This window comes from Embiotoca jacksoni, unplaced genomic scaffold (genome assembly GCF_022577435.1).
Source record: "Embiotoca jacksoni isolate LCO1_2020_lvr unplaced genomic scaffold, fEmbJac1.0.p SCAF_73, whole genome shotgun sequence".
Lineage (NCBI taxonomy): Eukaryota > Metazoa > Chordata > Actinopteri > Embiotocidae > Embiotoca > Embiotoca jacksoni.
Window position 1 is genome coordinate 606,488 of NW_027185429.1, and position 22,124 is coordinate 628,611.

Sequence of the window (22,124 nt, forward strand, 5' to 3'; positions counted from 1 at the left end):
TTTGTGTCAAACTCTAAACGGTCAACAGAGACTCTTGAAAGTCTTCAGAAAGTCTACGGCGACGAAGCGATGAGCCGGCGAGGTGTTCTGATGACATCACGTTTCAAGAGGGGCGGAGCTTCTCTGTTCAAGACCGAAGAAGGATCGTCAGGTCAGGAGACACCAGCTGGGTTTTCTTTGTGTCACCGTGAATTCGTCCCCCAGAGTCAGACTGTCAACACAGAGTTCCACTGGGACCTTCTGAGGGGAACATTCGCTGTGGACCACCTGAACTGTGTCGCCATGGCAACAGGCTCCTCCAACATGACAACATGCTGTGAGCAGGTGTGTTGAAGATTTTGTTCCCCAAAATTTTGACCCAAAATCTGATGCAAGGGACAAAGCTGGAAACCAATATTGGATGAATGTGATCTTCAGGCCTTCAGGCAGCACTGCTTTAAAAACAGCCCTGATTCTGCAGTGGAAATCACTGCATGGGCTCAGGAACAGTCAGTTGTTAGTGGACGTGTTGAAGATTTTCTGTTCGGTTTTGTGGTCGTCTACAGTCTGAAATTCCCGTGTTTTTTGTTTTGTCTGGCGTGTTTACTTCTTCCTGATTGTTGGCTAAAATCTGCACAAGCTGGTGAAAACCATGTTCAGGTGTAGTTTGTCCAGACTCATTGTCTCCAGGTTTGTCCCCCGTCTCCTCTTATGTCCCCTGATGACAACAGCAGCGGGTTTTTGTTTGGATCATCCAGCTGAAGTTTGTGTAACTGAAACTCGGCGTACAGATCAGCCCATCTGCAGCAGATGAGGGCTCCCTTTTGAAATTGTGTGGCGAACCTCCATTAACAATAATTGAGTCCCACTCCAGTGAGCCGCTAACAGGGGGGAGGAGGGGGAGGCTGTGTGTGTTGTTATTAAAATGCCTTCTCCTCTAATGTGCAGGTAAGGACCCCTCACCGCTGCATCTCGCCCGGCCCGCTGCCAGGGCCGCCTCTCGCTTTTAAGTGAGCGCCTTAATTGAGATGAATTTAGCTCAATTAAAGCGCTTTACCTCCGCCGAGAGCGTTTCAGAGCAGCAGTGCTGCCCGGCGCCGTTTTCAATTAGCCGCCGCGAGCAGATTCACCGCTGATCCGCCGCTGTTTGGTTTTGTGGCGGCGACCGTGAAAGTCACCGACCTGCTTCTGCTGCTCTGCCAACGTGACCTCTGACCCCGTAATGGAGGTCGAGGACATTTTGACTCATTTCATAACAGGAGTAAACAAACAGAAATACAGAGAAAGAAATAAACAGAGCAGCGTTGGTCTGTCGGTAGTTTCCGTCCAAACTTTTTGTGCATTAAAGCCAAACTCTACTCGGTTACTAATCGTTTTTAGACAGCTGCAGCCGGAGGAGTTATGTTTTGGGGTTTGTGTACGTCTCCTTCTCCTGAACGTGATATGGCTAACATGCTAGCAAGCAGTTTCTGATTTAGGTAGGTAGGTAGGTATTATTACTTTATTAATCCCCGAGGGCAAATATTTTTTTTTAATTTTTTTTTTACTGTACACATTAGAAACATGATGAATTTCATTCCAGTATTCTCTGTGTTTTTATCTCTGTTTTGGTCTCCACCAGCTCCGGAGGGAAATATCAGCCTGTAAATCTCCATCCAGCTGCACAGTTTGAGAGCATTTTGTCCGGCCAATGTTCCTGTTATTAATCACACACCTTCGTATTGATTACAGGAGATTTAAAAATGTTTCCTCCGCTGGACAAACAAACAGATGAAATGGCACCGATCACGCTGTTCTCCCGAGACACCTGGAAGCGTTTCTCAAAGAGCCGTCACGTGTTTGGTCAAATTCTGATAAAAGATGAACAAATGAGATTAAGAAAGCCAGCGTTTCATAACGGACAAAAATGTGAAATGCGACGGGGTCTTTATTCAATACATATACACAATGAGCAGAAAGACTCAAAGAGGCTGAGATGTGAAGACATTCAGCAGCCACCGAGGACGCATCACAACCTTGGAGACACAAATTGCTCCATTATACTATGTGAATTCCTGCTGAGCTTTTCATGTGCAGGCTAAAGATCCGCTCATCAAAGGAAGGAAGGAGTCAATGTCTGCCAGCACAACCTGGACAGTAGACTTTGAATTGGAGACTTTTTCCTGGACTCCCTCCATTATCAAACTTCTATTAATCACATAATGTGTGAAATGATGTCCGTGCTCCTGCTGCGTCAATTCAACACATGAAGACTGATTCTGAAAGCAAAGATGAAATGAGATAAAAGCTTGTTTGAATATTTAATCGAGAGCTGCACGTCTTCCAGTGAAATCCATCCTGATTGTGAGATGAAGCACTTTAACCGAGCGAGTGAGTGTCGATGGGTATTTTCAGTCTCATCGAGCGGAGAGCTCGTGTGGCATTATGAAACGGTCGGCTCTATTATCAACACTTTATCTGGAGAATATATCCATGAAACACTTTGAATGAACCTTTACGAGCAGAGAAGTTGTGTTTATTCCTTCTAGTGATCGTCTCAGCAGAGACGAACTGCTTATTGGATAAACATAGCTTTAAAACTCTGTTTTTCACCTTGTGGAAATCTGTTTTTTTGAGTCTCTTTCTAGTTTTCTGCATCTCTTTGTGGTCGATTTTCATCTTTTGTTTTTGGTTATCGTGAATCTAGTCCCGGTTCTTTTGTGGATCTTTGCAGTTATTTTTTTTCTGTGTTTTGCATTTATTTGTGTTCGTCTTGTGTCTCTTGGTCATTTTGTGGTCGTTTTTTGTTGCTTCCTGTCTCTTTGGCATTGTATTAAGTTGCTGGTCTGCTTTTTTATAATAATGTTGCAAATCTTTTGCATCTCTTTGTGGTCTTTTTGTGTGTTTATCCAACTATTTTGTGTGACGAAGATAAAAAAAAAAAATAATAATATCTATTTCATATCTGGCAACCAAAAATGAAATGATTACATGCATTTGGATTTAAATACAGAATTTGTATGTATGATGAGAGCATGTTTTGTGTGATTGTATGTGCACCAACAGATGCATATCTTAATAAATATGTTTTCATGTATGTATCTGCCTGCAGGTGAGTCTGAATGTGTTTCCAGTATGATGTAAATGCTGCAGTGCAGAAGAAGCAGCTTGAAGGACTAAATGTTTTTATGTTTTCATGTCCCGAGTTGCCGTTAAACACCCTGAGATCTGCAGCTTTTATGTTTCAGCAGCTTCACTTCTGAAACAGCTGGAATGAGACGGATCAGAGACACTAAAGCATGTGGACGCACTCACGCCGACGCAGGTCTGAAACCTGCAGGGATCCACCAGGTGAGGGCGCTCTCCCTCTTTCAGTCTGCCACACGCTTTGAGAGATTCAAGTGAGAGAATCTCTGAAGAATCAGCTCAGACTGACTGATAAAGACTGAATCTGGATGTTTTTGTTGGGTTTCATTTGCGCATGTTTGTATAAAAAATTAAATCTTTAACTCCTGAAAAGGTCAAACTGAGACTTCACAAGAAAATCCTGCTTCAATGTTGATGTTGTTTTTTCTTTTGGATAAAATAAATGTTCCACTTTTTCCCAACAAGGTCTTTATGTAAATGAACCTCCCTTCAGCCCAGAGTCAGCAAGTATTTTCCCATGATTTCAGTGAAGGTATCATCGGCAGCTGGTGAAATGCATTTCCATGTCACATTCCTGAGCTGTAGCACCTCTGTCTGCTTCCACATCTGCTATTTGCATCAGATTTCCCTTCATCTCCTCTATTTCTCTCCACAAACACCCAAATGATGGCTTCATCCTATTACCTGCAACTCCAGCGTAAATGTTTATGGAAATGGCTCATCGGAGCAGGCCAAGTGTTTTCCATCAGCGGCTCTTTGCAGTAATAATACTGCAGCGTTGATGTCAGACCCACCCTGCCTGAAGAGGGGAGGCTAATGGCACCCCCCCCCCCGGCCCCCCTGCATGAACCAGTGAGGAGAGGAGGGGGGGGGGGGGGGAATCTAATTCACCTTAAATGTGGTGCTGCAGGGTTGGGAAGCGAGAGGGCATCTGTTCAGAGAGTCCCCATTAAAGGAGCATCATGTAAGATCAACCACAGTACAATTACAGGGAATATGGAGCCGAGTGAGAGTCTGCAGGGCGAACACCTTTCACACACTTGTTGGCTTTCGGTTTGGTGTTCAATGCAACGTTTAAATCTCGATCTCTGGCTCAAAACTCAACAATAAAGATAATTAAAGGAATTATTGAGAACGCGTGACCATTTTAATTGTAACTAATTAATCAGATTAGTGTCTACTAATCAATATTGAACTGCTTTGTTGATTTTGTGTTATTTTACTTAAATTAATTTCAACTAACGCATGTTTTTTTAAATCACTTTTGGCCTGTTTTTATGTTTTTATGCTTGTTGACGTGCAAATGATCAATTATTATTCTGAAATGCAAATTACTGATAATTGTAAGCTCTAAGAAGAGTATGAAGTAGAAATAGCACATCTTACATCTTATTTCAGCTATTTGTGCTGAAATAAAAGAAAAACTTACTGTAAAATATACTTAAATGAAAGGAAAAAGGATTGTTTACATACTTTGTGACACAGTCTTGAGATAAAACCATATTTTTAAAAGGATAACAAGCTGAACCAAACTATATACATTAAAAAAAAAAACTAGACCACGAAATAAACGAGTATTACTTTTCTATTTAGCAGTCATCTGTTTTAGAAGTTCCAAAAAATGGCTAATATTGAAAATAAATTATTTAATGGAACTTAAAATTGCTTAATAAAGGATAATCCATGCATAGTACTTGGGCTTTGAAATAGTAAAATACTAAAATGCACGGACATTTAAATAACTGAGGATAATAAAAATTTATGGAGAATTTATGATTTATGATCAAACTTTTTCTGTACATATTTGATGTCTATTTTATAGGCTATAATAATTTGATCAAATAAGATATGATGTGGGTGTTCTTCTGTTTGAATAGAGGCTTCATTATTTCATTAATTTACTACAAACAGGCCGCAGTAGATGTAGAAAATAGATGATCACTGCGTAGAACCCCGAATGCCTGCAGTACCGCTTCTGACCACCGGCGTCGCTGTGGGCCGGCGGCCCTCCGAAACGTCCCGGAAACAGTCAACGCGACCCGGAGAAAATATACAATGGCGATGGCCAACAGCATGTAGCCGAAGTGTTGGACTCATCCAAATCAAAACTCGTGTTTTAATTGAGCTGTTTTAACCGTTTCGTGCGAGTTTCTGTTTTTATAAACTGACAGATTAACGACTGTTCACCGGAGATGGGAGTCCCGGCGTTTTTCCGTTGGCTGAGCCGGAAATATCCGTCAATCATTGTGCATTGTGTTGAGGAGAAGGTAAGCAGGTAGCATGGCGGCTAGCAGCCCGCGAACCGCGGGAAACGGCTTGATCGGTTATTTGATCGGTTAGTTGATCGGTTAGTTGATCGGTTAACGGTTTGATCGGTTAACGGTTTGATCGGTTAACGGTTTGATCGGTTAGTTGATCGGTTAACGGTTTGATCGGTTAATTGATCGGTTAATTGATCGGTTATTTGATCGGTTAATTGATCGGTTAATTGGTCGGTTAATTGATCGGTTAACGGCTCTAAGTTCACCTGTTCACCGCCAACTGTCCCGCTTCACCGTTAAGTCTCGTCGTGCTCTTTATTTGTGTACCGTTTAAAAACAAACCGGAGTTTGTTTACTTCACACGAGACAACAACAAAACGGCGCGATTTACCTGCAACAACAACAACAACAACAACAACAAAACGGAGCATTTTTAAGGACGGCAGAACTTTAACCTGCATAAAGGTGTTTTTAAACATCAGGATTCACAGCTGCTGCTTCACCGCAGAATTTAATTTAATTAATTTAATTTAATTAATTTAATTTAATCCAGAGACATCGAGCGGAGGAGAATATTAAATTCAGAAGAAGGAAATGCACCACGCGGATTTAAAAGGTTTCTCAGTGGTTTTAATCATTTTATAATGTTATGGTTTTTAAAAAAAAACATTTTTTATTAACTTTTCTATAAAAAATTACTGCAGTTTTTAATGTTGTTTTTTTTTCCAAAAAGCTCGTGAAGGTTTTGTACATTTTTCTTTCCTAATATCTAATAATGTATTTTGTATTCTTTCAGGGCTCTCGTGTATAATAATCATAATAATCATAATAATTTACTTAATAATATCGATGTCCATTGATCCCAGAAAACCCAAAATATTCACACTGTTGTCACATGGGACAAAGAACAGCAGATACTTTTTGCAGCTTTAATGCCGAACAGGTTTTTTATTTTGAAGTCCAACTGGGTGGTTTGTGTTGTTTGACCTTCACAGGGGAAACAGTGTAATGGAGTTCGTATTCCCGTCGATACGACCAAACCGAACCCCAACGAGGTCGAGTTCGACAACCTGTACCTGGACATGAACGGCATCATCCACCCCTGCACACATCCAGAGGACAAGTAGGAGCCACTTCCTGTTTCCTGTTTCATGTTTCAGACTCACTTCAGAAGGAGGGTTGATATAAATAGTGAAACCACAGTCAGTCCTCACTCCTCTTCCTCCTCCTCCTCCTCTTCCTCCTCCTGCACAGACCACCGCCCAAAAATGAAGACGAGATGATGGTCTCCATCTTCGAGTACATCGACCGCCTGTTCAACATCGTGCGGCCCAGACGGGTTCTGTACATGGCCATCGACGGCGTGGTGAGTCGCTTCGTCCGATTGGTTTGAGGGTAAAGTTGACGTCTTCATATGTCATGTGACAAAGAAAAGATTCACATCCTCCAACGACCAGCTGGAAGCAAAAGTTCCTGCTTTATAGACACGTGATATTTGGTATTTCTGATTATTTAAAAATCATAATTTGATCATAAAATCTTTTTTTTATAGTAGTATAACTGTCTGAGAAAACATAATTAATTATTATGGGTTGCAATGATCCTTAAAGGTATGAAAACAGTTTTATTTTGGTTGAATGTTTTATTAGAGCTGAAATTTGAAACATGTTCTATTTAATTTGAAGTGTAAAAAAAAAAAAATCCTTGTTGAAAACAACTGAAGTGCAGTAAAATAAAAGCATCTAATGATTATTTTCATTCGAGATTAATCTGCTGATTTTCTCTCTTTATTGATTAATTGCTGGTTTGTAAAGTTTCTTCATGCTTTCAATGGGTTTAAACATGAACGTCTGCCAGTCATGAGGAAAAATGAAGGACTTCACCTGTCTGAGTGTTGCAGCTGACTTCAGAGCAGCGCCGTGTTTCCTGGGTCATCAGAGACGTGACCGCAGCTTCTGTTCAGACTCTGAAAGTCGACCTGTTGAACTCTTGCAGGCTCCTCGAGCCAAAATGAACCAGCAGCGCTCTCGACGCTTTCGTGCCTCCAAAGAAGGAGTTGAGCTGTCGGAGGAGAAGCATCGCATGAGGGAGGAGATCATCCAGAGAGGTGTGTGATGTTCTACTCCTTTATTCACACTCACGGCCTTCACAACATTATAGACGGTAGTTGTAGTTTGTATTTACAGGGAGTTCATATTTCAATATTTATTCATGAATCCAATGTTTTATTTGCAAACTTATTCTCCAAAAGAAAATATTCTTGTGATTTTAAGGACCAAAAATCATCTCCGTATAGTTTTTGCAGCTTCTTTCTGCAGCTTTACCAGCAGCAAGATGTTTTTGTGTCTTTAAGGACAACCCTCTCTTCTGATTGGCTGACTGTCTTTTGAGTGACACATATCCCGACCAGTCATAGGTCTTCCTCAGTCTTGTAGCTTGTAGCGCCACAACAGAACCTCAGTGTTTTTGTTCCACATAAAATGCGGGTCGTGCTGAGGGCAGACATGTGACATCACCGTCAGTTTGTGACATCACAAACTTACAGAAGTCCAAACGGCAGAGTTGCTGAATACAGGCTGTGTATTTTTCGGTGGACTTAATGTTTTGACACTTTCCCAGTATTCATACTCCATGTCACCTTCCTTGTTTCTCTGCCCTCTGCAGGAGGTTATCTCCCCCCCGAGGAGATTAAAGAGAGGTTTGACAGCAACTGCATCACTCCAGTAAGTCTCGGTGAAGTCCAGAGTTCCAGCTGTACTTTTATGTCCTTTTTATTTCTATTAAGTCGCTGCCTTGTGGTCTGCAGGGAACAGAGTTCATGGACAACCTGGCTCAGTGTCTGCGCTACTACGTGGCCGACCGGCTCAGCAACGATCCGGGATGGAAGAATGTCGTGGTGAGTGTCTCACCCTTTCTAATACAGACACTTCCTACTGCTGCTGATTATTCAAACTGGTTCAAGTTCAACTGAAACGTAATCAGATGTGATGATCATCTTTTTATGCCCCTGCGCTGAGTCTCGTAAGACGAGCGTTAAAAGTGATCATTGAATCTTTTCCAAATCTGACGGCGAGACACTGAAGTGATTTTAAAACTTTATTTCCTTCTTTTTGTTCAGGTGTTTCTGTCCGACGCCAGCGTCCCAGGTGAAGGTGAACACAAGATCATGGACTTCATCCGGAGACAGAGAGGTACCGACATTCACACTGTGGCCCGATGCAGCACAGATGCACAGATTCAGTTCATTCAAACGGAACAAAAACTGTTACAGACGTTAAATCAGTCACGTTTTGTGTTTTAAAAGCTGTATTTATCTTTAGTTTCAAACTGTTTAAAGAAGTGAGACTGAGTTTAACCTGCAGCTCACAACGTAACAACAAATGATTTCATAACAAGTGAATATGAGAAGAATCTGAATCACGAACACAACGGACGTGAAGTCCTCCAGACTCACTTTTATTACAATTCAGACTCATGATGACTCTTTAATCTTCATCTTAGAGTGGTGATGATGATGATGATGATGTGTGGCCTCTGAAGTCAAGTGTGAACCTTCATCAGCGTGTTGCCTGTCCTCTTGTTCCCTGTACCAGCTCAACCCCACCATGACCCCAACACACATCACTGCCTGTGTGGAGCCGACGGTAAGAACTCTCTCCAACCCGACGTGTCCCGCCCTCGTCGTCTTTACGTCCTCGCTGAAGTGCCGTGTGTTTTCTCTCCCCGTGTCAGCTGACCTGATCATGTTGGGCCTGGCCACGCACGAACCCAACTTCACCATCATCCGGGAGGAGTTCAAGCCCAACAAGCCGCGGCCGTGCGCGCTCTGCGGCCAGATGGGCCACGACATCAAAGAGTGTCAGGGGACGGCCCGCGAGAAGCAGGGACAGGTGAGACCGGGACATCCTGTCAATCCTGTCCTACATCATTCATATCACGTCTCCAAACCTCCAGACCACATCTCCAACATGGTTTTATTCTATTTTAGTTTCATATTTAAACACTACTGTGATCAGTTTCCACACAACTGCTGGAGTTTTCAGGCTGATTGTCAGGATGACAACAATATTTTACAGTTTTATTGTCTGAAATGATGAAAAGTAAACCTTATTGGGAATTTATGAATTATAAAAAAAAACTTACTCTGAGCCTTTTTATCTGCATTATTTTCTGTTTAAACAAAAAAAGTGTTCCTAACGGAGAACAGCGATACCAATCGATCTGAGGGCCACCAAGATAATAATGATTGAATTAATAAGCTTTATTAAACAGCACTTTTCAAAACAAAGATATTAAGTGCTTCACAAATGTCTTACCAGGATTAAAACATTACAGGCCTGTAAACTGAATGAAGTGATTCATGTGATTTGTAAAGTCTTAAAATCAGTCCAACATTTGACGAGACATCAAGCGGCAGCTGTGAAGACTTTTACTGCGATTCATTTAGAAACCATATTTAGTCATATTTCATTGAAGATGTGTATTTTAAGAATATATCTGATAGTATGGACTCAGTGACCGTTTTCTTCTTCACTTCCAGCACGATGAGTTTGCTGACACGATGCCGGCGGCCGAGCAGGAGTTCATCTTCATCAGACTCTGCGTCCTGCGGGAGGTTCGTCCTGCATTTGTTTAACTTTAAACCATTCAATTAGAAAAGACATTTCTGGAAGTAGAAGTTTACAGATTTTACGTACAAGTAGTTTGGATGTTTACATTCAGGATATAATACAATTGGATTGATTGAAGAGAGTTTGGTTGTTTTTGAGACGGCAACATTTGGCCCTCCCGTTTGAATGTGCTGGCTGATATGATGGTTTTGCATTAAAGTGTTTCAATATGCTCTAAATTCAACTGCTTTTATTGTGTAGAGAAATGTATTTTATCTGTTTGCTCTAAAAATACAAATGATTCAATAAGGGCCACGCTGTACGTTGTATTTCTGTGTGAGCCTGCTGAGGCTGGCGGTATGAAGCTCCATGATAAATCATTCCTTCTTCAGTACCTGGCCCGAGAGCTGACGATGGCCAGCCTGCCGTTTCCCTTCGACTTCGAGAGGAGTGTCGACGACTGGGTCTTCATGTGCTTCTTTGTGGGAAACGACTTCCTGCCACATCTTCCGTCCTTAGAAATCAGGTAAGCTTCAGTTGGTCCCCAGAAAGCTGCAGGAAGCTGGTTTAGGTTTGAGAGGAGGAGCCAGCAGATGTGTCTGCAGAGTCCTTTAAAAACTCTAAAGCAGCTGCCAGTTATCGAACACCTTTCAAAGTGAATTTTACTCATGAAGTGTTTTACACTTGTGTTTGTGTCCGTTTCCCTTCAGAGAGGGAGCCATCGACCGACTGGTCAACATCTACAAAGACGTCGTCCACAGAACTGGGGTGAGTTTCGTCACTTATCAGAAGAAATTAATTCTGGGTTGAAAAGTTGAAATCCTGTCGTGGATAAGTTTAACTGTGTTTCCTCTGCAGGGCTACCTGACGCAGAACGGCTACGTGAACCTGGAGCGCGTGGAGCTGATCATGCAGGCTGTGGGCGTGGCTGAGGACAACATCTTCAAGAAACGCAAAGACGACGATGTGAGACTTCGCTGCTTTCATTCACATTTTAATTCAACATTTATAAGTGCACGGCGGCTCGTCGACGAACAGTCCTAAATGTCTCGTTTGTTTTCTCATAGGAAAACTTCAAGAGGAGAAATAAAGAGAAGAAAAAGAGGATGAAGGTGAGGAAAGCAAGATGCTACTGTTTCTTAATAATTGAGGTGGCCACATTTGACATTTTCTGCCCGATCAGCTGATATGAGCACACTTCGCCCACTGAACGAAGCAGGAACATGGACGACCCTCAAAGCTTTTATCGCTCACAGTTTATTCAAATTAAACAAGGTGTGTTCAGTTGGTTGCAACCTGATGCCACTAAAATTCTCCACACTGCTCCTTTTAAAGGGACATTTAAATAAGATAATGAACTAAATCCACCTGAATGATTCAGTCTCAATCTACCAAAACAAAGCTGAAACAGAAGAAAAACTTTTGACCTCAAACGTCTCGCCGGAGAAAAGAGACTCGACAGAAACCTGAATTCTCCTTTCTGTTTATGTATTTCTGATTGTTTGCTGGTGAACCAGTCGTGTCCTGAACACTGACTTTTGTTTTTGTGGCGGTGCGTGTGCAGGCGGAGCGGCAGGGCCCCGCCTACCTGACCACGGGCCAGTTCACCCCTCACGCCCTGGGGAGACGCGACCGCCCCGAGGCCGTCCAGAACGCCCGGCACCAGGCCTTCGACATGAGGATGCAGCACAACAAGGTACCCGAGTCATAAACTTACGCCGTTGGTTGGCTGATTGCTGCGACTTCCTGCTTCCGTTTCAAATTAAAAGCCCTCGTTTCAAATTAAAAGCGCTTCATTCACCATCCAGTACTTTAGTTTTGACCTGTAGTCTGGTGTTCGTTTCTGCAGGATGCTGCTCAGTCCCTGAAAGCCATGATTAAAAACGGAGGCAACGTAAGTCAGATCTGTGTTTTCTTACTCGTACAGTAACTGCCTTTAAATAGTGAACCAGAGAGTGAGTATAGTTTACAAGTTGAGTGGATAAGGAGTAAAATATGAACCTTTCTTTTGATGCATCTACTTAAATATTATACAAAACATGAATCGGTTCGGTGTGAGACTCCTGTGATCTTTCACTGACGTCTTGAAGTCTGTTTATGTCGACACCTCTTGGAGAGAAACTGTTGTCTATCAGCTGCAGTGTGTTGACAATCGGGTCAGATTTCAAAATAAAACGCCCTGTGTCGACTAAACTTCACCTTCCGTCTTTAAAGTAGAAGAAAAGCTTCTCCTGCTAACAGGCTGAATGTAGAATATAGTTAATTATGAAGCTCAATATTTAGTTTTAACTGGTAAAACCCAGCAGGCTGTATTAACTTGGTCTGCAGGTTGCTATGGACAATAAAAGAAACTATTTCACTAAGTTTCCCTGCTAGAAGCAAAAAATAAAGAAAAATGACCAAATCAGGATGTCAAGAAAATCTGAATGTTAATGTTCTATAAATTATTCTTACATTTTTTTATGAAATGCCCTTAATAGGAAATCATTTGTGCACCTCTGATTTAAGAAGTAATCAATAACCGACAAGCAGCAGCGTTTCTGTCCTGCGCTCGGTTTTCTCCTTTTTTCTTTCCTCCTTCATCATCTCACTGTTTCACTTCACATTGTTCAGCCGTCCTCTGAAGTTTCGGCTCCCCTGAAGGAGGACGACTACAGGACGGACACATCAGTTTTAGGACACGATTATCGGAGAAATTATTGAGTTGTTTTTTTTTCTTTTTAAAAAGGTTCAGTCGCCGTGTCGTTTTCACGGCGTGCTTAATACTCAACATTTAAAACGTCCTGCAGTGAACATTTCCATCAGCAGAACTATAATAATAAGTATAAGATGTTTGCGGCGCTGGGCGGTTCCTCCCTCGGTGTTTGCGAGCAGCTCTGAGCGATGCTGCTGTGTTTGGGTCGGTTCACGGTCGTGCGTCTGTTTAAAGTGTCTCTCGAGATGTTTCCTGCCCTCTCTTGTGCGGCGTTAACATTTATCGACTGACAATAGCCGGCTATACATTAGCACATGAATGAACCGAGCACAAAGGCCTCCAGCAGGAAAAGAAAGGGACAGCGAAGTAGCTCAGGTAGTTTATTTTTATTCCTCTGCATCAGCGTCCTTCAAACATAAAATCCACGTAGATCTGTACATCAGCTTCATCTGACGCCGCTGCACACAGCCATGTTTCATTAGCAGTAAAAAGGCTTTAATACATTAAATATTTGTTATAATTAATGCAGTTTTACCCTCTAAATGTTTTATCTGTGATAAATCAATATTAATGTAAATGTAGCCATCTTAATAACCATCGTTTATCTTTATAGCAACATATTGTGTTGTATTTATTTGGATTTTTTTATTTACTAGTAACCAAATAAACACACTTTAGTCTAAATAGCCTACATTTTGATAATAAATGAATAATTTTAGCTTCAGAGTCTTGAGGCTTTGCTGCTTTTCTAATTATGGTAAACAATAAATTAAGATATTTAAAGACTTCATTTTAGGCTGTAGAAAACTGTATCCTGACATATTTTAGACTATTTAATATATAAACATTAATAAAAAAAAATGACCATAATGAAAACTCTTGTTAACCACAGCTCTAAAAATATTCTCTGAACTCATGCTGTAGTTTATTTTTATTTTTGCGTTATGCGAGACCTGATCCATCAGATTTAATTTGTTTCGTCCTGAAAATATTCTCTAGAATTTTATTTTATTTTTGAAAAACAAATAATTAAGAATTTAAAGACAATTTAACAGATTGTAGACAGAAAAGAAGCCAAATAGCAAGTGCATTTTTAAAATTCAATCCAAACTGACAGCTGAGACATTCACCAACAAAAACAACAAATTTATGTAGTTTAAGTTAAAATAATAAAGAATTGACAAAGAATATGAATTGATGACACTGTTGAGTTTCTGAGTGAAAACAGGACAAAAACAACAATAAAAACAATTTATAATTGTTTAATGAGAAACTGCAGCTTCTGTCGTTTTGCTGATCCGTGACTTCTTCGTACTTCAGCTCTATTTCAGGTTTTTCTTGTTTGGAGGACGAATCTCATCTCAGAGTGTTTGTGTAGTTTGTTGTGGAGGTTTTAAACAGATTTCTGTGGCGTTTAAAAACCTCCAGCCGTGTGTTGAGTGAGTTTGAAACCGTTTTGTCCTCGCAGACAAAACGCTGAAAGCTTTTCACAGCGACGCTGCTGCTGTTCAGGAGTTGAGCCTGTCGGGTCCTATAAACACCCGTTTAGTCCTCCTACATCTAAACAACAATTAATCTGTTTATTAGAGCAGACGCAGCACTGATTAAAAATGTGTAAATTCTGTTAATATTTATGTTTTTCTTCTGATCTGAATATTTTCTTCATGTTTTTCTCCTGTGGGTTTTCTCCGCCCCGCGCAGTCGTCTGCAGGCCCCAGCGACAGCTTGGACAGCAAGGGAATGAAGAGGAAGGCCGACGACAGTGACAGCGAGCCGGAGCCCGAAGACAACGTCAGGTACACCTTCACAGGCCGGGTGGGCGGAGTCACAGCGGAGGGCGGGGCCTGGGCTGTAGTCTAATCATCTAAAGTGCTTTTAGGTCGCATCCACATCCACTTTTTATAGTTTAACGGAGGATGAGGGACAAAAGAGGATTTTCATATATTGGACGAGTTGGTAAAAAAAACTTTCGTTTTTTTGTCATGTAGAAGAAAACACCAGATTTGCATGGAAGGATTCGGTGTTTAAATCTCCTCCAACCTTCTGTATACTGACCACCATGAACCAAACAGGCCCCTGATTGGCTGCCTGCTCGGCACACAGCGGGAACGTGACTGCATGATTCACCTCAGAACGATCCGGCTTTGGATCAATAAAACAAACCCGTCAAGATTTCTGAAAAACATCTAAAGTTCTCTTTTTAAAAATGTACCTCAATTTACCTTCGTACAAACTGACCTGTAAATAAAGTGTCCAGCCGACAATTGATGAAATATCTTTAGAATAAATCTGAACTCGGCGTGTTAACGAACAGAAGCAGAGAGATGCGCTCATTAATGAACCGAGCTGCAGCACAAGCTGCTTAACTCTTCCACACACACACACACACACACACACACACACACACACACACACACACACACACACACACACACACACACACACACACACACACACACCTCTGCTGAACAGCTCCCACTTCCTCCTGCACCTGATTAATATGGAAAGCAGGAACATCGGGGTAAACTCCTCTGTGACGCTCTCGTCAGAGCTGCTAAATCCGTCGGGCTGAATTGGTATTCATGGAGGCTTTCCTCTCCGGAGCCGGCGCTCCCGGCGGTCCGCTCCGAGGATCCGCCGCACAGATGCTGGACTCCCTTCATTATGTGTGCAGAACGGCATCGCCGCCCTGAAACCTACCAGGAAGTCTAAGCCGTTAGCGTTGCAGCGTTTTGAGGCTGTAGATGAACAGCTTTAACGTGTCGTTTAGAGTTACTGCGGCAGTGGATTCACTCTTCTACCTCACCAGCACTGTACACGGAGTTTATATAATTACACATTAATAACTGAGGTGTGTTCGTAGGGGGAGCTGAGATTCACACACCAGTTACTGAGGTGGAGGTAAAGCACCAGGTTATGGTGTTGTGGTCACATGAGGAAATTTGACAAAACTTGTTGAGGAAGAATATAGACAGACAGACAGACAGACAGACAGACAGACAGACAGACAGACGCCACTGAAACCCACTGCAAATAAGCAGCAAACTGTATGTCACAGAAACATCTGGAAATACTTTAGTTCAAATTGTATTTCTTTATTTTTTTTCTTTAACTTAAAGAACCATGCGGCTCAAAATTGCAAAAAAATTCCTGAGGCACTAAAGTGACAGTTTTACAAAAGTACTTTAAATGTTTGTTTTTTTTAATAATACCAATCCAACACATCCTGTATGTACAAAAACACAGTAATGTTCTGAAAAGTCATTTCATTTGACCTTCTGGTTTTACATGCGGTTTGTTTGGATGAAGAGCCTCGCTGACTAAAGGTTTCTGAGGTGTTTGTGTTTAGAGAGCGAGTTTTGTTTAACTTAACTTTAAGTTTCTATTGTTTAACTTTAATGCGGAGAAATTTCAACTTCCTATTTGAATTTGTTTTAAATAATAAAGAGATCACTGCTGTCACTGAGTCTGCTCAGCTTTCACTGTCTTCTTTCCTGGATGTTGACTTGTTTGTGAATATGAACTGTGTGATGGTGAATATGAACTGTGTGATGGTGAATATGAACTGTGTGATGGTGAATATGAACTGTGTGATGGTGAATATGAACTGTGTGATGGTGAATATGAACTGTGTGATGGTGTATATGAACTGTGTGATGGTGAATATGAACTGTGATGGTGAATATGAACTGTGTGATGGTGAATATGAACTGTGATGGTGAATATGAACTGTGTGATGGTGAATATGAACTGTGTGATGGTGAATATGAACTGTGTGATGGTGAATATGAACTGTGTGATGGTGAATATGAACTGTGTGATGGTGTATATGAACTGTGTGATGGTGAATATGAACTGTGATGGTGAATATGAACTGTGATGGTGAATATGAACTGTGTGATGGTGAATATGAACTGTGTGATGGTGAATATGAACTGTGTGATGGTGAATATGAACTGTGTGATGGTGTATATGAACTGTGTGATGGTGTATATGAACTGTGTGATGGTGAATATGAACTGTGATGGTGAATATGAACTGTGATGGTGAATATGAACTGTGTGATGGTGAATATGAACTGTGTGATGGTGAATATGAACTGTGATGGTGAATATGAACTGTGATGGTGAATATGAACTGTGTGATGGTGAATATGAACTGTGTGATGGTGAATATGAACTGTGATGGTGAATATGAACTGTGATGGTGAATATGAACTGTGTGATGGTGAATATGAACTGTGTGATGGTGAATATGAACTGTGTGATGGTGAATATGAACTGTGTGATGGTGAATATGAACTGTGTGATGGTGAATATGAACTGTGTGATGGTGAATATGAACTGTGATGGTGAATATGAACTGTGTGATGGTGAATATGAACTGTGTGATGGTGAATATGAACTGTGATGGTGAATATGAACTGTGATGGTGAATATGAACTGTGTGATGGTGAATATGAACTGTGTGATGGTGAATATGAACTGTGTGATGGTGAATATGAACTGTGTGATGGTGAATATGAACTGTGTGATGGTGAATATGAACTGTGATGGTGAATATGAACTGTGTGATGGTGAATATGAACTGTGTGATGGTGAATATGAACTGTGATGGTGAATATGAACTGTGTGATGGTGAATATGAACTGTGATGGTGAATATGAACTGTGATGGTGAATATGAACTGTGTGATGGTGAATATGAACTGTGATGGTGAATATGAACTGTGATTGTGCTGCAGGCTGTGGGAGGACGGCTGGAAGCAGAGATACTACAAGACCAAGTTCGATGTTGACGTGACAGACGAGGACTTCAGGCGGAAGGTGGTCCAGTCGTACGTGGAGGGTCTCTGCTGGGTGCTGCGCTACTATTACCAGGTAACACGCATCTCCATGGCAACCTGAGCCCACGTGACTTCATCTGTCACGTGTTGCTCTGCTGAAGAACTTCAAATTATGCTTTTTACTTCACGATGAGGTGGAAGATCTCAAACTGCAGCGTTGTCAACGTAGTTTAATGAGATTATCAGAGATAAAAGATATTTAATCTCCACGTTATTAACAGCAGGTTTATTTCTGCCTCTGCGCTGGTGGTACCTGAATGCATCACGTTTTCTGATTTTCCTTCCGCTCGTTCTCTTTTCGTGAATGTGATATCTCCACAACAGCTCGAGGGAATTTCTTCAGATTTGGCACAAACGTCCACTTGGACATGAGGATGAACTGATTAGATGTTGGTGGTCAGAGGTCACCGTGTTGTCGGGTTGAACGTGTTGGAATCATCCACGTTTTACAATTTGCAGCATCGTTTGCTGTCAGTCATCTTTATTGTCAAGGCGTGGAAACTCATATGAGGACTCCTGTGAAGACATCAGTCTGTCAGGACATGGATTTGAACGAGGAGAGGTACGACGTTGAGGCGGTGGTTCCGGTATTGTTCTTTGTTTGAAAGTCAAGAAGTGTTGAGTGTTTCAGCCCAACAGCTCTCAGAGGGGAGTGAAACCTCCAGCTGTTGTTTGCAGTGTGATTAAACACTAAATCATGTTCCTGTTGTAAAATATTGATCTTTATGTGTGAATGAAGTAATGAGCGGCGGGCGGTCTCCAGGAGAGCCGGGCGGCGGGCTGATCCGTGGGGATTTGTCCGGGCTGATTGTGTGTGTGCAGACGGTGTTGACTCCGATCCAAAGCCCGTCTCAGGGGGCCGTTCTCCATGAATTCATTAGCGGGCCCTCGGCGGACGGAGACGTGTCTCCTCTCCGCCGCCGCACATTCACGGTTCGGTCCGCCGCCGCAGAGTTATGATCGCTCACACCTCGGCGGATCATCCACGGAGACGGTTTATCCACAACACAAAGGACTCCACTTTGTTTCCCTCCCTTTATGTTTCAGGTTCGGAGCTCACCGAGGTTCGTTAACGTCCTCTGACTTGGGAATTAAATCCTCCTCAACAGCTTCACCACAAAGGAAGAGTTTCCTCACACGTTTTACTAAAATCATCCGAAGCTGATTTTTATAGAATCACGTCATCAGTCAGAGTTCGTACGTTTTGTTGGAACTAGAAACAGAAATGGTTTTATTTACATTTTTGCCTGTTTTTGTCAACAATTTCATGAAACACTGAAATGTGTTTATAAACTCAGCTGCCAGTTTATTAGGTACACCTAGCAAAAACTAATTTACCCGAGCAGCCCTGATACAAGTCCAAATGTTCGGATTTTAACGTTCAAATGTCATTGTTCGCGTTTTAATGTCATAATGTTCACGTTTGGGTTTTGACGTTAAGGTTCTAATGAATGGCTTTAAACGTACGAGTTCTCATGTTCGAGTTTCAACGTTTGGGCTTTAACGTACGAGTAACGTCAGGTTTTTAACGTACGAGTAACGTCAGGTTTTTAACGTACGAGTAACGTCAGGTTTTTAACGTACGAGTAACGTCAGGTTTTAACGTACGAGTAACGTCAGGTTTTTAACGTACGAGTAACGTCAGGTTTTTAACGTACGAGTAACGTCAGGTTTTTAACGTACGAGTAACGTCAGGTTTTTAACGTACGAGTAACGTCAGGTTTTTAACGTACGAGTAACGTCAGGTTTTTAACGTACGAGTAACGTCAGGTTTTTAACGTACGAGTAACGTCAGGTTTTTAACGTACGAGTAACGTCAGGTTTTTAACGTACGAGTAACGTCAGGTTTTTAACGTACGAGTAACGTCAGGTTTTTAACGTACGAGTAACGTCAGGTTTTAACGTACGAGTAACGTCAGGTTTTTAACGTACGAGTAACGTCAGGTTTTAACGTACGAGTAACGTCAGGTTTTAACGTACGAGTAACGTCAGGTTTTTAACGTACGAGTAACGTCAGGTTTTTAACGTACGAGTAACGTCAGGTTTTAACGTACGAGTAACGTCAGGTTTTTAACGTACGAGTAACGTCAGGTTTTAACGTACGAGTAACGTCAGGTTTTAACGTACGAGTAACGTCAGGTTTTTAACGTACGAGTAACGTCAGGTTTTAACGTACGAGTAACGTCAGGTTTTTAACGTACGAGTAACGTAAGGTTTTTAACGTACGAGTAACGTCAGGTTTTAACGTACGAGTAACGTCAGGTTTTTAACGTACGAGTAACGTCAGGTTTTTAACGTACGAGTAACGTCAGGTTTTAACGTACGAGTAACGTCAGGTTTTAACTTACGAGTAACGTCAGGTTTTTAACGTACGAGTAACGTCAGGTTTTAACATACGAGTAACGTCAGGTTTTTAACGTACGAGTAACGTCAGGTTTTTAACGTACGAGTAACGTCAGGTTTTAACGTAGGAGTAACGTCAGGTTTTAACGTAGGAGTAACGTAAGGTTTTTAACGTACGAGTAACGTCAGGTTTTAACGTACGAGTAACGTCAGGTTTTTAACGTACGAGTAACGTCAGGTTTTAACGTAGGAGTAACGTCAGGTTTTAACGTAGGAGTAACGTCAGGTTTTAACTTACGAGTAACGTCAGGTTTTTAACGTACGAGTAACGTCAGGTTTTAACGTACGAGTAACGTCAGGTTTTTAACGTACGAGTAACGTCAGGTTTTTAACGTACGAGTAACGTCAGGTTTTTAACGTACGAGTAACGTCAGGTTTTAACGTACGAGTAACGTCAGGTTTTTAACGTACGAGTAACGTCAGGTTTTAACGTACGAGTAACGTCAGGTTTTAACGTACGAGTAACGTCAGGTTTTTAACGTACGAGTAACGTCAGGTTTTTAACGTACGAGTAACGTCAGGTTTTTAACGTACGAGTAACGTCAGGTTTTTAACGTACGAGTAACGTCAGGTTTTAACGTACGAGTAACGTCAGGTTTTTAACGTACGAGTAACGTCAGGTTTTAACATACGAGTAACGTCAGGTTTTAACGTACGAGTAACGTCAGGTTTTAACATACGAGTAACGTCAGGTTTTTAACGTACGAGTAACGTCAGGTTTTTAACGTACGAGTAACGTCAGGTTTTAACGTACGAGTAACGTCAGGTTTTTAACGTACGAGTAACGTCAGGTTTTAACGTACGAGTAACGTCAGGTTTTAACGTACGAGTAACGTCAGGTTTTTAACGTACGAGTAACGTCAGGTTTTTAACGTACGAGTAACGTCAGGTTTTAACGTACGAGTAACGTCAGGTTTTTAACGTACGAGTAACGTCAGGTTTTAACGTACGAGTAACGTCAGGTTTTAACGTACGAGTAACGTCAGGTTTTTAACGTACGAGTAACGTCAGGTTTTTAACGTACGAGTAACGTCAGGTTTTAACGTACGAGTAACGTCAGGTTTTTAACGTACGAGTAACGTAAGGTTTTTAACGTACGAGTAACGTCAGGTTTTAACGTACGAGTAACGTCAGGTTTTTAACGTACGAGTAACGTCAGGTTTTTAACGTACGAGTAACGTCAGGTTTTAACGTACGAGTAACGTCAGGTTTTAACTTACGAGTAACGTCAGGTTTTAACTTACGAGTAACGTCAGGTTTTTAACGTACGAGTAACGTCAGGTTTTAACATACGAGTAACGTCAGGTTTTTAACGTACGAGTAACGTCAGGTTTTTAACGTACGAGTAACGTCAGGTTTTAACGTACGAGTAACGTCAGGTTTTTAACGTACGAGTAACGTCAGGTTTTAACGTACGAGTAACGTCAGGTTTTAACATACGAGTAACGTCAGGTTTTTAACGTACGAGTAACGTCAGGTTTTTAACGTACGAGTAACGTCAGGTTTTTAACGTACGAGTAACGTCAGGTTTTTAACGTACGAGTAACGTCAGGTTTTAACGTACGAGTAACGTAAGGTTTTTAACGTACGAGTAACGTCAGGTTTTAACGTACGAGTAACGTCAGGTTTTTAACGTACGAGTAACGTCAGGTTTTAACGTACGAGTAACGTCAGGTTTTAACATACGAGTAACGTCAGGTTTTTAACGTACGAGTAACGTCAGGTTTTTAACGTACGAGTAACGTCAGGTTTTTAACGTACGAGTAACGTCAGGTTTTAACGTACGAGTAACGTCAGGTTTTTAACGTACGAGTAACGTCAGGTTTTAACATACGAGTAACGTCAGGTTTTAACGTACGAGTAACGTCAGGTTTTAACGTACGAGTAACGTCAGGTTTTAACATACGAGTAACGTCAGGTTTTAACATACGAGTAACGTCAGGTTTTTAACGTACGAGTAACGTCAGGTTTTTAACGTACGAGTAACGTCAGGTTTTAACATACGAGTAACGTCAGGTTTTAACGTACGAGTAACGTCAGGTTTTAACGTACGAGTAACGTCAGGTTTTTAACGTACGAGTAACGTCAGGTTTTAACGTACGAGTAACGTCAGGTTTTTAACGTACGAGTAACGTCAGGTTTTAACGTACGAGTAACGTCAGGTTTTTAACGTACGAGTAACGTCAGGTTTTAACGTACGAGTAA

General features: G+C 41.5%; 1 protein-coding gene across 2 annotated transcripts in view; it reads left to right on the top strand.

The window, feature by feature from the left end:
* Positions 1-5,167: 5,167 nt before the first annotated feature.
* The window catches only part of xrn2 (5'-3' exoribonuclease 2), a 35,050-nt gene continuing 18,093 nt past the window's right edge, over positions 5,168-22,124 (top strand). Inside the window, exons 1-18 of one of the 2 annotated variants that reach the window (XM_069177470.1) lie at positions 5,168-5,372; positions 6,362-6,489; positions 6,621-6,732; positions 7,362-7,473; positions 8,031-8,089; positions 8,173-8,262; positions 8,485-8,557; positions 8,960-9,010; positions 9,099-9,256; positions 9,907-9,981; positions 10,369-10,502; positions 10,687-10,744; positions 10,835-10,942; positions 11,044-11,088; positions 11,541-11,672; positions 11,826-11,870; positions 14,373-14,467; positions 17,415-17,550. In XM_069177470.1, the coding sequence (XP_069033571.1) occupies positions 5,298-5,372; positions 6,362-6,489; positions 6,621-6,732; positions 7,362-7,473; positions 8,031-8,089; positions 8,173-8,262; positions 8,485-8,557; positions 8,960-9,010; positions 9,099-9,256; positions 9,907-9,981; positions 10,369-10,502; positions 10,687-10,744; positions 10,835-10,942; positions 11,044-11,088; positions 11,541-11,672; positions 11,826-11,870; positions 14,373-14,467; positions 17,415-17,550 (1,686 nt within the window). In that variant the 5' untranslated portion in view covers positions 5,168-5,297. The remainder of the gene's footprint in view (positions 5,373-6,361; positions 6,490-6,620; positions 6,733-7,361; positions 7,474-8,030; positions 8,090-8,172; positions 8,263-8,484; positions 8,558-8,959; positions 9,011-9,098; positions 9,257-9,906; positions 9,982-10,368; positions 10,503-10,686; positions 10,745-10,834; positions 10,943-11,043; positions 11,089-11,540; positions 11,673-11,825; positions 11,871-14,372; positions 14,468-17,414; positions 17,551-22,124) is intronic. The other variant, XM_069177471.1, reaches the window with a different exon arrangement.